General features: G+C 51.9%; 1 protein-coding gene across 8 annotated transcripts in view; it reads right to left on the minus strand.

The window, feature by feature from the left end:
- The window catches only part of EML2 (EMAP like 2), a 34,463-nt gene continuing 17,947 nt past the window's right edge, over positions 1-16,516 (minus strand). For 6 of the 8 annotated variants that reach the window (XM_030912937.1, XM_030912936.1, XM_030912935.1 and 3 more), the window contains 10 exons: positions 13,175-13,329; positions 12,899-13,024; positions 10,748-10,879; positions 9,315-9,382; positions 8,466-8,554; positions 8,162-8,259; positions 7,521-7,608; positions 5,711-5,806; positions 4,660-4,790; positions 1-384 (listed from right to left, as the gene is read on the minus strand). In XM_030912937.1, the coding sequence (XP_030768797.1) occupies positions 259-384; positions 4,660-4,790; positions 5,711-5,806; positions 7,521-7,608; positions 8,162-8,259; positions 8,466-8,554; positions 9,315-9,382; positions 10,748-10,879; positions 12,899-13,024; positions 13,175-13,329 (1,109 nt within the window). In that variant the 3' untranslated portion in view covers positions 1-258. The remainder of the gene's footprint in view (positions 385-4,659; positions 4,791-5,710; positions 5,807-7,520; positions 7,609-8,161; positions 8,260-8,465; positions 8,555-9,314; positions 9,383-10,747; positions 10,880-12,898; positions 13,025-13,174; positions 13,330-16,516) is intronic. The other 2 variants (XR_004052056.1, XR_004052055.1) reach the window with 1 other exon arrangement.

Genomic DNA, 16,516 nt, shown 5'->3' on the forward strand with positions numbered 1-16,516 from the left:
TAGTGCACGTGTCTTTATTTCTGGATGATATAAAAGAAAAAACTTAAAAAACACCCCAAACCAAACACCAGTGGATCCCCAAAGCGATGTGATTCCCTCATCCCACCCGGATAAATAGAGACTTCTGTCAGTCTACCCTCCCGCCCCCATAAACCCCTCTGCTATAGACATACTCTGGGTATATATTACTCTACACGGCAATAGACATCTCCCGAAAATAGAATTCCTGCCCTGACACCTGACTCTTCCCTGGCCTCATCAGACCACCCGCCACTGTAGCACACTGGTGTCCTTGCCCCCCGTGGTCAGGGCCATGCTGTCATCCCACAAGAAGGCCACATTTGTCACGTGGCTGCTGTGTCCACCGTACTTGTGGCTGAGGGCCTGTTACAAGGAAAGAAGTAAGTGAAGAAAGGTCAGTGAGGACAATGCCACTCCATCATGATCGTCTTATCTTGACCCAGTTCTTCTCTGCTCTTCCTTTTTTTTTTTTTTTTTTAAATCACTTAGGTTAGAGTGAAGTCACTGAGGCATGAGCACAGCTTCAATGCAGCCTCGACCTCCTGGGCTCAAGGGATCCTCCCACCTCAGTCTGCCGAGTAGCTGGGATCACAGATATGCGCCACCACACCTGGCTAATTTTTTTCACTTTCATAGCGATGGGGTGTCCCCATGTTGCCAGGGCTAATAAGCCCTTGAAGAATCAACGGAGGCCGGGCACGGTGGCTCACGCCTGTAATCCCAGCACTTTGGGAGGCCGAGGCAGGAGGATCACAAGGTCAGGAGATCAAGACCATCCTGGCCAACATGGTGAAACCCCGTCTCTACTAAAAATATAAAAATTAGCTGGGCGTGGTGTAATCTGAGCTACTTCGGAGGCTGAGGCAGGAGAATCGCTTGAACCAGGGAGTCGGAGGTTGCAGCGAGCCGAAATTGTGACACTGCACTCTAGCCTGGCGGCAGACTCCATCTCAAAAAAAAAAAAAAAGAACCAACAGAAGAGCTGCGTGTGGTGGCTCACGCCTGCAATTCCAGCACTTCGGGAGGCCGAGGTGGAGGTAGATTACTTGAGGTCATGAGTTCGAGACCAGCCTGGCCAATGTGGTGAAACCCTGTTTCTACTAAAAATACAAAAAATTAGCTGGGTGTGGTGGCGCACATCTGTAGCCCCAACTACTTGGGAGGCTGAGGCATGACAATCACTTGAACTCAGGCGGCGGAGGTCGCAGTGAGCCGAGAGCATGCCACTGCACTTCAGCCTGGGCGACAGAGGGAGACTGTCAAAAAAACAAAAACAAACCAACAAAAAACCCAGCAGGGCAACTGAATTGGTTTATTGAACAAGTTAATGGCATAAATGCAAGAAACAGCATGCACATAGGGAAGGCTGTTCTACATGCTGAGATTTGAGACATAAGCAAATGCAGTTTGGACCCTGATTCAGACAAACCAACCGTAGAAGGCCAGTCTGGGGCACATCAGGGACATGTGAATATGTACTGGCTATGAGATCATATTTAGGAATTGATGTTTTGTTTTTGCCTCCCTAGGGATGAGGCATATAAGAAATTAATGTTGCCGGGCGCGGTGGCTCACGCCTGTAATCCCAGCACTTTGGGAGGCCGAGACAGGCGGATCGCCTGAGGTTGGCAGTTCAAGACCAGCCTGACCAACGTGGAGAAACCCTGTCTCTATTTAAAAAATACAAAATTAGCCAGGCATGGTGGCGCAAGCCTGTAATCCCAGCTACTTGGCAGGCTGAGGCAGGAGAATCGCTTGAACCCGGGAGGCGGAGGTTGCAGCAAGCTGAGATCGGGCCATTGCACTCCAGCCTGGGCAACAAGAGCGAAATTCTGTCTCAAAAAAAAAAAAAAAAAGAAGAAGAAGAAATTAATGTTAATGAGTAGGAGTGGTCAGAGGCTTGTGGATATGTAAGAATTCTTCTTCTTCTTCTTCTTCTTCTTCTTCTTCTTCTTCTTTATTATTATTATTATTATTATTATTTTGAGACAGAGTCTCACTCTTTTGCCCAGGTTGGAGTGTAGTGGTGCAATCTCAGCTCACTGCAACCTCCGCCTCCCAAGTTCAAGTGATTTCTCATGCCTCAGCCTCCTGTGTAGCTGGGATCACAGGCGCCCACCACCACCCACGACTCATTTTTTTGCTTTTTTTTTTTTTTTTTTTTTTTTTTGAGACGGAGTCTCGCTCTGTCGCCGGGGCTGGAGTGCAGTGACCGGATCTCAGCTCACTGCAAGCTCCGCCTCCTGGGTTCACGCCATTCTCCTGCCTCAGCCTCCCGAGTAGCTGGGACTACAGGCGCCCGCCACCTCGCCTGGCTAGTTTTTTGTATTTTTTAGTAGAGACGGGGTTTCACCGTGTTAGCCAGGATAGTCTCGATCTCCTGACCTCGTGATCCGCCCGTCTCGGCCTCCCAAAGTGCTGGGATTACAGGCTTGAGCCACCGCGCCCGGCCTTTTTTGCATTTTTAGTAGAGACGGGGTTTCACCATGTTGACCAGGCTAGTCTTGAACTCTTGACCTCAGATGATCCACCTGCCTCGGCCTCCCAAAGTGCTGGGATTTCAGGCATGAGCCACCGTGACCGGCCAGAATTATCCTTAATTTTTTAGACATGAATGCTCAATTCAGAGGGCAAAAAGATAATCTATGTGTTTTTGTGTGTGTGGTGTCTTTTTTTTTTTTTTTTTTTTTAAGACAGAGCCTTGCTGTCGCTCAGGCTAGAGTAAAATGGCATGATCTTGGCTCACTACAGCTTCTGCCTCCTGGGTTCAGGCAATTCTCCTGCCTCACCCTCCCCAGTAGCTGGGATTACAGGCATGCACCACCAGGCTTGACTAATTTTTGTATTTTTTTTTTTTTTTTTTTGAGACAGAGTCTCACTCTGTCACTCCGTTGCTCAGTGCAGTGTCGCTCAGTGGAGAGCAGTGGCGTGATCCTGGCTCACCGCAACCTTCGCTTCCCGGGTTCAAACGATTCTCCTGCCTCAGCCTCCTGAGTAGCTGGGATTACAGGCACCTGCCACCACGCCCAGCTAATTTTTGTATTTTTAGTAGAGACGGGGTTTCGCCATGTTGGTCAGGCTGGTCTCAAACTCCTGACCTCAGGTGGTCCATCACCTTGGCATCCCAAAATGCTGGGATTACAGGCATGAGCCACCACACCCAGCTACATATGCAGTTTCTTAAAACTACAGACCAGGACAGGTGCTGTGGCTCATTCCTGTAATCCCAGCACTTTGGGAAACTAAGGTGGGGAGGATTGCTCAAGTCCAGGAGATCAAGACCAGCCTGGGCAACAGGGACCCTATCTCTATCAAAAATACAAAAATTGGCCAGGTGTGGTGATGCACGCCTGTAGTCCTAAGTACTCAAAAGGCTGAGGTGGGAGGACCACTTGAGTCCAGGAGGTCAAGGCTGCAGTGAGCCGAGATTGTGCCATGCCACTGCACTCCAGCCTGGGCAACAGAGTGAGACCCTGTCTCAAAAATAAAAAAAGAAGAGAAAGAAGAAAGAAGAAACAAATGAAATAAATATACCAAATTTGGTAATAGTTGAACATTGGTAACAGGTACAGGAGGGGTCACTGTACTAGTCTTTCTGCTTTTATGCATGAAAATTTCCTAGGAAAATGCTGAAACAACCCCTCTTCTGTTAGAACCAGAGAATGGTAAAATTAACGTCCAGCTTTTTTTGTTTTGTTTTCGTCTTTGTGTTGAGACAAAGTCTTGCTCTGTCGCCCAGGCTAGAGTACAGTGGTGCAATCATGGCTCACTGCAGCCTCAACCTCCTGGGCTAGCAATCCTCCCACCTCAGACTTTCTTGTAGCTGGGACTACAGGCGTGCACCACCATGCCCAGCTAATTTTGTGTGTTTTATAGAGATGGGGGTCTCACTTTATTGCCCAGGCTGGTCTTGAACTCCTGGCCTCAAGCGATCCTCCTGCCTCAGTCTTGCAAAGTGTTGCGATTACAGGTGTGAGCCACTGCACCTGACCTTGGCCTCCCTTAAAAACTTGTAAGATCTGGTTGTGTATCCTGTGCCCTAGGTACATAGTAGGTGCTCAATAAATATTTACTGAGTTAACAAGGATAAAAGAACCAAAGAGCTCAGAATTGCAGTTGCTCTGAATTTTCGAGAACCACGTCTTCGGCTGGGCACAGTGGCTCACGCCTGTAATCCCAGCACTTTGGGAGGCCAAGGCGGGTGGATCACGAGGTCAGGAGATCGAGACCATGGTGAAACCCTGTCTTTACTAAAAATACAAAAAATTAGCCAGGCGTGGTGGCGGGCGCCTGTAGTCCCAGCTACTTGGGAGGCTGAGGCAGGAGAATGGCGTGAACCCGGGAGGCAGAGCTTGCAGGGAGCCGAGATCACACCACTGCACTCCAGCCTGGGCAACAGCGCGAGACTCCATCTCAAAAAAAAAAAAAAAAAGAGAACCATGTCTTCAGCATGGCACACTCTGAAATTCATCCACCTTTGGATTAAGAAAGGCCCTTGGGATCAAGACCACTGTCCTCCTTGTACAGATGGGGAAACTGAGGCTTAGAGAAGGGGTGGGGTTGGACCAGAGCTGCCTGAATCTTGTCCCCACCCCTGCTTGCGACCCCTGTCCACCCCCATCTCCCCAAGGGACTCACTCGAGGCTGACAGCACGGGTAGCTAAACAGGTGAACTTTGCCAAAGTCATCAGCTGAAGCCAGCAACTTCCCATCATGGGAGCGGGCCACAGCGTTGATATCAGTGCCGTCCGCCCCCTCGGACCAGATCCCTGTGGGCGAGATGGAGGTAAGTTGTAAGATGTCAGCTGGAGCCAGGGACTGCCAAGAGGAGCAGACTGCCACACCAGCCACCCTAATTTGTTCCAACCTAGCCTGTATCTATCCAAGGATACGACTCAGAATGACCTTCTTAAAATGTGAATCTGAGCCTGCCCCTGCTCTGCTCAAAACCCTTCCATGGCTCCCTGGTGACCTTAGAAAAAGGTCTATGGTTCTAAGCCTCAGTGGGCTCCATGCACTGCTCCAGCCTCATCCCTCATCAGTGCTCCCGTTATGGCCACCCTGCCTCCCTGCATTTCTCCGAATGCCAAGCTCTGTGTTATGCCTGGGCTTTTGTATGTGCTATTCCCTTTGCCTAGAGACTGCTTTCCTTCTTCACTGCCCTGGAAAGTAACTGCTCATCCTCCAGGTCCTAGCTCAGATGTCTCTTCCTCCAGGAAGCCTTCCCTGATTCCCTCCAAGACTAGGCCAGATGCCCTACCCTGGGTTTCCCTGTCCCAGCCCTGCTCACTCTGGGTCATCACCATCTGGGGACAAGTCTGCCTCCTCAACTGGACTGAGAGCCCCAGGAGAGCAGGGCCCTCAGTCATGGTCACTGCCAAGCCCATGGCGGGCACAGAACTGCTCAGGGAGTATGTGTTCGCTGATTTCGTGCCTGAATGAATGGGTGGCTAGGGCACCGGCAGTGTGGTCTCTCCTGGCCAGTTACCACGCCCATTTGGTTTCATTTTATTACAGCTCTAACCAGTCATCTCACCCTACCCTTTCCTCTTACACAAACACAGCCCACATGCAGTAAAGGAGTGAGCTTCCCACACTGGAGGTAAGCAGTAAGACTCTGGAAACCACCAGCGGGGATGTCTCTCAGAACGCCTGTCCTCAGTGAGACCTCTCTCATTCCAGAACTCACCAAACACCCCAAACCCCAGGACACAAGTAGCTGTGGCCCATTCCACGTTCCTCACAGCATCTGCACTGGTGATCTGCTTACAGGTAGCCGGGTCCCCTGGGGCAGAAAATGGGAGGAGACATTCAGAGTTGGAAGAACTATGCAGTAAACCCATCCCTTTCTTAGATAATGGGAGCTGAGGTCCAAGACAGAGGAGGCTAAGGTCCCAGGGCTCATTCCACCTGTCAGGACTGGTTGAGAAGGCTGCATGCTGGGTCTTCACAGCCAGCAGCATAAGCGGGAGCATCTGCTTTGAAAGCTGCATCTGGCAGGGCGTGGTGGCTCATGTCTGTAATCCCAGGAGGCGGCATGAGCCACCACATCCCGTTGGATCACCTGAGGTCAGGAGTTCGAGACCAGCCTGGCTTAGATGCTGAAATCCCATCTCTACTAAAAATACAAAAATTAGGCCGGGTGTGGTGGCTCATGCCTGTAATCCCAGTACTCTGGGAAGCCGAGGCAGGCAGATCACCTGAGGTCAGGGTTTAAGACCATCCTGGCCAACATGGGGAAACCCCATTTCTACTAAAAATACAAAAAAAAAAAAAAAAAAAAAAAAGCTGGGCGTAGTGGCAGACACCTGTAATCCCAGCTACTCAGGAGGCTGAGGCAGGAGAATCGCTTGAACCTGGGAGATGGTGGCTGCAGTGAGCCGAGATCACACCACTGCATTCCAGCCTGGGAGACAAGAGGGAAACTCCATTTCAAAAAAAAAAAAAAAAAAAAAAAATACAGGCCGGGCGCGGTGGCTCAAGCCTGTAATCCCAGCACTTTGGGAGGCCGAGACAGGCGGATCACGAGGTCAGGAGATCGAGACCATCCTGGCTAACATGGTGAAACCCCGTCTCTACTAAAAAATACAAAAAACTAGCCGGGCGAGGTGGCGGGCGCCTGTAGTCCCAGCTACTCGGGAGGCTGAGGCAGGAGAATGGCGTGAACCCGGGAGGCGGAGCTTGCAGTGAGCTGAGATCTGGCCACTGCACTCCAGCCTGGGCGACAGAGCGAGACTCCGTCTCAGAAAAAAAAAAAAAATACAAACAGAAATATTAGCTGGGCATAGTGGTGTGCTCCTGTAATCCCAGCTACTTGGGATGCTGAGGCAGGAGAATGGTTTGAACCTGGGAGGTGGAGGTTTCAGTGAGCCAAAATGGTGCCACTGCCCTCCAGCCTGAGCAACACAGTGAGACTCCATCTCAAAAAATAAAAATTAAACAGCTGGGCGCGGTGGCTCACACCTGTAATTCCAGCACTTTGGGAGGCCAAGTGGGCGGATCACGAGGTCAGGAGATTGAGACCATCCTGGCTAACACGGTGAAACCCCGTCTCTACTAAAAAATTAGCCGGGTGTGGTGGCAGGCGCCTATAATCTCAGCTACTCGGGAGGCTGAAGCAGGAGAATCACTTGAACCCGGGAGGCGGAGCTTGCAGTGAGCGGAGATCGCACCACTGCATTCCAGCCTGGGGGACAGAGCAAGACTCCGTCTCAAAAAATATGTAACAATAATAATAATAAATAAAAATTAAAAATTAAAAAATGTAAAAAAGAAACCTGCATGCCTGCATCCTACTCATCCAACCAGAAAGCGGAGGAATTGACTAAAAGTGGGGTACACCAGGGGGAAAATAAGCCAGCAGTCCCTGAATTCCAAATCAGAACCAGCCTTGAATACTAAGGGAGCGAGACCTGAAGCCCCTGCCTCCTGTCCCAGAATTCAGGGAAGTCTGCAAATGAGACGGAGGAATAAATATCTCTGGGTCCCGGAGAACTCACAGTACAGAATCTCATAGTCCCCGGAGTTGGTGACAAAGCAGCTGCTGTCCTGGGCCCAATCCAGGTGGGTGATAAAACTGGAATGGCCCTGCGGGGGAGGGAAGGGATGGTGTTAGAGCTGCAGAGGGCGGAACCAAGGAGAGGGGGACAGGATTAAATCAGGAAAGTGGAAGGTCAGATACAGAGGTAGGGCGAGAACACAAGGGGACTAAAGGAAGGATCCACAGGCCTTTGGAGTGTGGGGGCAGGGCCAGACTACTGTGGGCGGGGCCAGACTGTGATGGGCAGGGCTAGACAAAAAGCACTTAGAACACAATGGGAGTTTAGAACAGGTGGGCAGAGCTAGACACGGAGGAGCTGGCTTTGAATGTGAGGGGCGGGGCTACACAGAGGGGCGGTCTCGGAACGTGAGGGGCGGGGCTACACAGATGGGGAGCTTAGCACGTGGGGGCGGGGCTACACAAAGGGGCGGGCTTAGAACACACGAGGTGGTGAATGTGTGGGCGGGGCCAAGACTCCTTGCTCTGATCAGGGCAGTCAGTTGAGTGTTGAAAGCTGCGCTCCCTTGAGGTAGAAAATTGGTTAATTCTGCACCCCCTGGGCGGGGTGGCGGCGCGGGCTGGGGGCCACTGCCCACTCACCGAGCACTTGCCCAGGCGGCTGACCTTGCGGCCGCCCTGGTCCACCGTGTACACGTACACCAAGTTGTCGTGGGAGCCCACGGCCAGGTACGCCCCGTCTGGGGGAGGGGGAGGGGGGCTATGAGGAGGCACCCAGGCTCTGCCCCCTCCTCGCCCAGACTCAGCCCCCTCAACAGTCCCCAGCTCCATCCCCACTGCATCCCTCATAGGCCTCCCTTCGAAGGCTCCACCCCTCCCCCTGCCAAGAACTCTGAGCCTCTGTCCCCTGACCCTGCCGCTTGGGTGTCCCAGGCCTGCCGCTTACCTGGGGAGAATTTGACCACTGAGATCTGTTCATTGCCGTCTGTGTGGATAGCCACCAGGTCATGGGTCTCCGTGTCCAGCAGCAGCCATCTTGAAGGAGAGGGCGTGGTGGGGGGAGGAGGGGTGAGATGATCTGACAGAGAGGGGCCGCAATCTGTGGGGTCTGAGGGAGGGATCAGAAGGACCCCAGAAAAGATCTGGGCTGGGCACGGTGGCTCAGGCCTATAATCCCAGCACTTTGGGAGGCCGAGGCGGGTGGATCACTTGAGGTCAAGAGTTCAAAATCAGTCTGGCCAACATAGCGAAACCCCGTCTCTACTAAAAATACAAAAATTAGCCGGGCGTGGTGGCGCATGTGCCTGTAATCCCAGCTACTCGGGGGTCTGAGGCACGAGAATTGCTTGAACCTGGGAGGCAGAGGTTGGCGTGAGCTGGGATCGTGCCACAGGACTCCAGCCTAGGCAACAGAGCAAGATTCTATCCCAAACAAAACAAGGCCAGGTGCAGTGGCTCATGCCTGTAATCCCAGCACTTTGGGAGGCTGAGGCAGGTGGATCACTTGAGGTCAGGAGTTCGAGACCAGCCTGGCCAACATGGTGAAACCCCGTCCCTACTAAAAATCAAAAAAATTAGCCAGGCATAGTGGTGGCCACCTCTAATCCCAGCTACTTGGGAAGCTGAGGCAGGAGAATCCCTTGAACCTGGGAGGCGGAGGCTGCAGTGAGCCAGAGGAATATTGAGGGATCGGGGCTCACTAAATAGTGGGATTTGGGCAAATAGGAGAGAAGGAAGAAGGGCCAGTTAGCCAGGGAGCAGAGAAGCCCTCCCGAAATGCCCTCCTCAGCTTTACCTGCCAGTCACTGTACCCACAGCTAGGACAGAGCCACTGGGGTGGAAGCCGGCTGAGCGGGCAGGGTCCTGAGAAGGGAGAGAGAAGAGGCAGGGCTCAGAGCTGGGGCCCCATGTCCATCTGGCCATTCTCCTGCCTCAGGGCCAAGTCTAATCTTGGGATGAGGGCTCTCCCCTCCCTCTGCTGCCCTTTGGGACATCACCACCCGAGACACCATGGCAGCCATTCCTCTTTCCATTCCTGTAACATGTTAGCCTGAACAGAAAACATTCCTCCTGTCACCACTGTCCCAGGATCCTTCCTTACTCCTAAATTCCCACAGCTTTATTCATCCAAGACAACTTCTTTAGATAATTTCCTAGATGTGGGAATGCTGGGACAAAGGGGATCCAGAATTTTAAGACTCTTTTTATTTTTATTTTTATTTTTTTAATTTTTATTTATTTTTTTGAGATGGAGTTTTGCTCTGTCGCCCAGGCTGGAGTGCAGTGGCACAGTCTCAGCTCACTACAACCTCTGCCTCCCAAGTTCAAGCAATTCTCCTGCCTCAGCTTCCCAAGTAGCTGACATTACAGGCACCCACCACCACGCCCGCCTGATTTTTTTTTTTTTTTTCACCTTTTGTAGAGATGGGGTTTTGCCATGTTGCCCAGGTTGGTCTCAAACTCCTGGATTCACACAATCTACCTGCCTCGGCCTCCTAAAGTGCTGGGATTACAGGTGTGAGCCACCACACCCAGCTGAAATTTTTATTCTGTTTACATTTTAATTAATTGTGAATAGCCATGTGTGGCCAGTGGTTACCGTATGGGACAGTGTAGCTCTACACTTGACTGTTGCAGTAGTCACACCTTCCTTGAACTCAGCGGCTCCTGACTCCCCGCTCCTCATGGCAGCTCCCAACAGGATGGTTCTGTGTCATCCTGGGCTCCCTTCCAGTCAGGAACCTACTCCTCCAACCCTTCTGAGAGAGCTTCTAAGCACCCAGTTCCCTGGACAAAACCCCCACCCTGCTTAAAAAGACCTTGTTTGGGCCAGGCTTGGTGGCTCATGTCTGTAATCCCAGCACTTTGGGAGGCCAAGGTGGGCGGATCATGAGGTCAGTTCGAGACCAGGCTCACCAACATGGTGAAACCCCCGTCTCTACTAAAAATACAAAAATTAGCTGGGTGTGGTGGTGTGTGCCTGGAATCCCAGCTACTCGGGAGGCTGAGGCAGAAGAATTGCTTGAAGCCGGGAGGCGGAGGTTGCAGTGGGCCAAAATCATGCCATTGCCTTCCACCCTGGGTGACAGAGTGAGACTCCATCTCAAAGAGAAAAAAAAAAAAAAAAAAAAAGACCTTGTTTGGTTTCAGTCTAATGTGCTGAGCTCTGATACATGGAGAAAGGTAGTTCTGTTAGAACAGTGCGTTTCCAGTCCCTGGGCCCCTCACCTCAATGATCCTGCTCCACAGGGGCTGGTGGGACTCTGAGCTCCACAGATGCACCAGCTTATCCTGCCCGCAGGTCACAAACTGGGCCTGACTGGGGTGTGTGGCCAGGCCCCACAGCTCTTCCACGTGGCCCTGGTGGAAAGGGAGAACAGCAGGATGGAGACAGCAGCCCTGGCCTTTTCCCACCCAACCCTAATCCAACCCAACCCTAATCCAACAAGTGCTGGATAACTCACCCTGCCCCAGCGGGACCCAGGGAAGACCTTTCCCGGTGTGTCTGAAGGGGGCCTCGATTGGGCATCTGAACCCATGCCCTAGTGTGTGACTCAAGGCAAACCCTGCCCCTTCTCCAGGGACCTCTGCTTTCTTCTTTGCACAATGGGAGGCAGGAGGGCATGGTGGCTCAGAGCTTGATCTCAGGTGTCAAATAGGCTGCACCCTGGCCACACATCTCCCAGGTCTCCAGCTCCAAGGATCTGGGAAGGCCCTCCTGGAGTCTGCCTGCAGCCAGACAGAGCCCAGAGGTCTGAGGGACCTCATGGAGGGCACTAAACCTGATGGCTCTGACCCTCGGCCTTCTATTACTGACCGAGGGCAGTCACCTAGGCAGGTGACATCTCCTTGGAACCTCAGCTTGATTGTCTGTAAAATGGAGCCAATTGGTGTGTGTGCCTCATAGCATTCTTGTGCTTACGCAAATCATGGATGGAAAATGCTGGCCGGGTGCGGTGGCTCAGGCTGGTAATCCCGGCACTCTGGGAGGCTGAGGCAGGAAGATTGTTTGAGCTCAGGAGTTCGAGACCAGCCTGGGCAACATGGCAAAACCCCATCTCTACATAAAATACAAAAATTTGCCAGGTGTGATGGTGCACACCTGTAGTCCCAGCTACTTCGGAAGCTGAGGCAGAAGGATCCCTTGAGCTCAGGAGATGGAGGTTGCAGTGAGCTGAAATGGCACCACTACATTCCAGGCTGCGTGATATAATAAATAAAATGCTAAACATAAGGATAATTCAGAGAATGTGGTCACAAAATGGAAATGTCTAACTATTATTATTTATAACAAGTTTTTTTTTGAGACGGGATCTCACTCTGTTACCCAGGCTGGAGTGCAGTGGTAGGATCTCAGCTCACTGCAACCTCCACCTCCCAGGTTCAAGCAATTCTTCTGCCTCAGCCTCTTGAGTAACTGGGATTACAGGCACACGCCACCATGCCCAGCTAATGTTTTGTATTTTTAGTACAGATGGTGTTTCACCATGTTGCCCAGGCTGGTCTCGACTTCTGATGTCAAGTGATCTGCCTGCCTCGGTGTTCCAAAGTAATATTAATATTACAATTAATAATTATTATAGCCAATATAATAGTGTGGGCTGGGTGCAGTGGTTCATGCCTGTAATCCCAGCTCTTTGGGAGGCTGACGTGGGTGGATCACCTGAGGTCAGGAGTCTGAGACAGCCTGGCCAACATGGTGAAAACCTGTTTCTAATACAAAAATTAGCTGGGTGTGGTGGTACATGCCTGTAATTCCAGCTACTCGGGAGGCTAAGGCAGGAGAAGCTCTTGAACCTGGGAGGCAGAGGTTGCAATGTGCCAAGATTGTACCACTGTGCTCCAGCCTGGGTGACAGAGTAAGACTCTGTCTCAAAAATTAAAAAAAAAAAAAAAAAAAAAAAAGTATAAATATAGTGTTTCCTGGTAGGTGAGTTCTTTAATTGGGTCGGGGATAAGGGAGGGAGGGAGGAGGCCAGGAAGGGAGGAGCAGGCATTTGAGCTTCGAGAAGAAATGCAAGCAGACTCCAGCAGGGCCTTCCCCAATCTGTGGAGCTGGAGACCGAGAGGTGTGTGGCCAGGGTGTCTGCAGCCATGGGACAACCTGTAGGGACACTCACCAACCTGAAGGATGCCACCCCCAATCAGAGTGGCAGGAGGCAGCACAGTTGGAGCAGGGGCCTGGGGCCCCTCTGCTGTGCTCGGAGTTAAACTCTTGGTTGCTGGATCCTGGGAAGGGGTCCTGGGTCAGGGCCAGGTCAGAGAAGGGACAGAGCAGGGAGGTGAAGAGAACTAGGAGTGGGGAGGAGGAGTGGATAATGCAGGGAAGACAAGGGGAAGAGCTGGGAAGAGGGAGGGGTGAAGTGGAGGGAGGCGCACCTGGACCAGCAGCGAGAAGCCTGTGTGCACGGAGCCCTGCAGGATGGAATTGCGGGTGGTCCCCACGTACAGTGTGTCACCGTGGCCCTCTGCCACAGTGCGCACAGGGCCAAAGTCCTCGGGGACCTGGGTGCGCAGATAAGAGGGAAGATGAGTAGGATGCACACAGGGGTGGGCGTGGGGTGACATGCTGTGGGGAGGGGGGTCTGGTGTTGGCAGCCCTGGTGAGATGGGGGGGTCTCTTCACCCCCATCTGAGCCCACTGCCCCTCCTCACCTCCACTTCCTGCAGCTTGCTGTAGTCAGAACCCCAGAGGACCACCCGCCGATCACGGCCCCCTCCGGACACCAGCGTCCCGTCCCGCAGGGCGCAGAGCCCAAACACGCCACCATCATGGGCGCCCAGCACCGCCTGTGTGATACGGTTCCCACCTGCAGGGTGGCCAGGGGCAGGGTCAACAGGGAGAAGCGACCCCTGTGCTGACCCCTGAAAGCATCTTGAACTCTCAAGCCTATGTCCATACATTCTCACCCACCTTTCCACCTTTCTTTTTCTTTTCTTTTCTTTTCTTTTTTTTTTGAGACAGAGTCTCTGTCGCCCAGGCTGGAGTGGAGTGCAGTGGTGCTACCTCAGACCACTTCAACCTCTGCCTCCCAGGTTCAAGTGACTCTCCTGCCTCAGCCTCCCAAGTAGCTGGGATTACAGGTGCCCACCACCACACCTGGCTAATTTTTTTTCTAGTAGAGATGGGTTTCACCATGTTGGCCAGGCTGGTCTCAAACTCCTGACCTCAAATGATCCACCCTCCTCGGCCTCCCTAAGTGCTGGGATTACAGGCATGAGCCACCATGCCCAGCCCCACCTTTCCACCTTTCTATCTGCTCTTCCACCCACCCAACCACCCAAGCGACTGCCACATACCCACTCAAATATAATACCTTATCATCCATTCATTAAACCATCTGAACTAACATCTACCCATCCATCTATCCACCCTTTGGCCCATACACCCACCCATCCATCCATCCACTCACTTATCTACTGGTCTGTTAGATGAACACTATCCACTCATCCATTCATCACCCATCCATCCACCAGACTATCCATTCATCACCCTACCCATTCATCCACCCATCTCTCTACTGATCCATCCAGTCAGCCACCCTGCCATCGATCCATCAACCCACCTCTCATCCAATCATTTGCCCTCTCTTGTTTTTTGTTTTGTTTTTTGAGACAAAGTCTTGCTCTGTTGACCAGGCTGGAGTGTAGTGGCACGATCTTGGCTCACTGCAACCTCTGCCTCCTGGGTTTAAGTGATTCTCATGTCTCAGCCTCTGGAGTAGCTGGGATTACAGGCATGTGCCACCACACCCGGCTAATTTTTATATTTTTAGTAGAGACAGGGTTTCACTCTGTTGGCCGGGCTGGTCTCAAACTCTTTGACTCAAGTGATCTGCCCGCTTCAGTCTCCCAAAGTGCCAAGATTACAGGCATGAACTATGGCACCCAACCTAATAAAGACAATTTTTTAAAAAGAGAGGGCAGGCTGGCTGAGCACGGTGGCTGATGCCGGTAATCGCAGCACTTTGGGAGGCAGAGGCGGGCAGATCACGAGGTCAGGAGATTGAGACCATCCTGGCTAACATGGTGAAACCCCGTCTCTACTAAAAATACAAAAAATTAGCTGGGTGTGGTGGCAGGTGCCTGTAGTCCCAGCTACTTGGGAGGCTGAGGCAGGAGAATGGCATGAACCCAGGAGGCAGAGCTTGCAGTGAGCCGAGATGATGCCACTGCACTCCAGCCTGGGCACAGAGCGAGACTCCATCTCAAAAAGAAAAAAAAAAAGAGGGCAGGCTGAGGCAGTTGGATCACTTGAGCTCAAGGGTTCGAGACCAGCCTGGACCACATAGCGAAACCTCATCTCTATAACAAATACAAAAATTACCTGGGCCTGGTGGTGGGCACCTGTAGTCCCAGGTACTTGGGAGGGAGAAGGATCACTTGAGACTGGGAGGCAGAGGTTGCAGTGAGCTGTGATGGCACCACTGCACTCCAGCCTGGGCGCTAGAGTGAGACCCTGTCTTAAAAAAAAAAAATTATTAAAAAAAATTTTTTTTTTGTTTGAGACAGGGTGTCACTCTAGCCCCTAGGCTGGAGTGCAATAGTACCATCTCTGCTCACTGCAACCTCCACCTCCTGGGTTCAAGCGATTCTCCCACCTCAGCCTCCCGACTAGCTGGGATTACAGGTGCTTGCCACCATGCCAGGCGAATTTTTGTATTTTTAGTAGAGATGGGGTTTTGCTATGTTGGCCGGGCTGGTCTTGAACTTCTGACCTCATGTGATCTGCCTGCTTCGGCTTCCCAAAGTGCTGGGATTACAGGTGTGAGCCACCGTGCCTGGCCTAAAAACTTTTAAAAGTAAAGATGAGGTCTCACTATGTTGCCCTGGCTGGTCTCAAACTCCTGGGCTCAACCAGTCCTCCTGCCTCAGCCCCTCAAAGTGCTAGGATTACAGGCGCTAGCCACCTCAACCAGCCCATCCTCTCTTTCAGTCAACTACCATTCACCAGTTAATGCGTGCTTCTATCTACCCATTTTAGGCAAGGTGCGGTGGCTCACGTCTGTAATCCCAGAACTTTGGGAGGCCGAGGCGGGTGGATCACTTGAGGTCAGGAGTTCAAGACCAGCCTGAGCAACATGGTGAAATCCCCTCTCTACTAAAAATACAAAAATTAGTTGGGTGTGGTGGCACGGGCCTGTAGTCCCAGCTACTCAGGAGGCTAAGGCAGGAGAATTGCTTGAATCCGGGAGGCGGAGATTACAGTGAGCTGAGATTGCGCCACTGCATTCCAGCCTGCACAACAGAGTAAGACTCCATCTCAAAAACAAGCAAACAAACACAACAAAAACAAACAAACAAAAAAACACAAAAAACAAACATCCACCCATTTTCTGTTTTCCCATCTATCTACCCATTCACCCCTCTATCTACCCATCTGGCAATCTGCCTATCCATTCTTTCATCCATTAACCCATTCAATCAATAATTCTTTAACCAGTATTTGCTCTGGGCCCAGGTTCATATGGGGACACAGTGGTGACCAAGGCAACCACACACCCTACCCTTGCAGGGCTCATTGTAAATCAGCGCCAACCCCAGGTGTTCAGGCCCAGAAGACTCAGGTGCACACCCAGGAGACTGTGAGATCCCATAGAGGGCTCCACCCAGCCAGGTGAGTCAGGGAGGGCTTTCTGGAGGAGGAGATAGCTGAGCAAGGATCTGGAGGTGGAGTAGGAGTCAGCTGGGACAAGAGAGGACGGGAAAATGCTCCAAGTGGAAGGAACAAGTTTCTGTTGCAAAAAGCAGAGAGTAGGTGAGAATATGGATAACTGAGGGAACTAATAGAGATTTGGTGTGATTAAGTGTAACATACAAGGGCATGCATGTCGAGGCAGGAGACAGCAGGGCCAGATCAGGCAGAGTCCTGGAGGCCTCAGTGAGGAGCATGGACTTGTCATAAGGGAACCTGGGAGCAATGGAAGGGGAGGGATTGGGTCAGATTTACATTTGCTTCTGGGAACAAACCTAATTGGAGGTGGCGAGGCTGAAGAC

The sequence above is a fragment of the Rhinopithecus roxellana genome, chromosome 12, assembly GCF_007565055.1.
Source record: "Rhinopithecus roxellana isolate Shanxi Qingling chromosome 12, ASM756505v1, whole genome shotgun sequence".
Classification (NCBI taxonomy): domain Eukaryota; kingdom Metazoa; phylum Chordata; class Mammalia; order Primates; family Cercopithecidae; genus Rhinopithecus; species Rhinopithecus roxellana.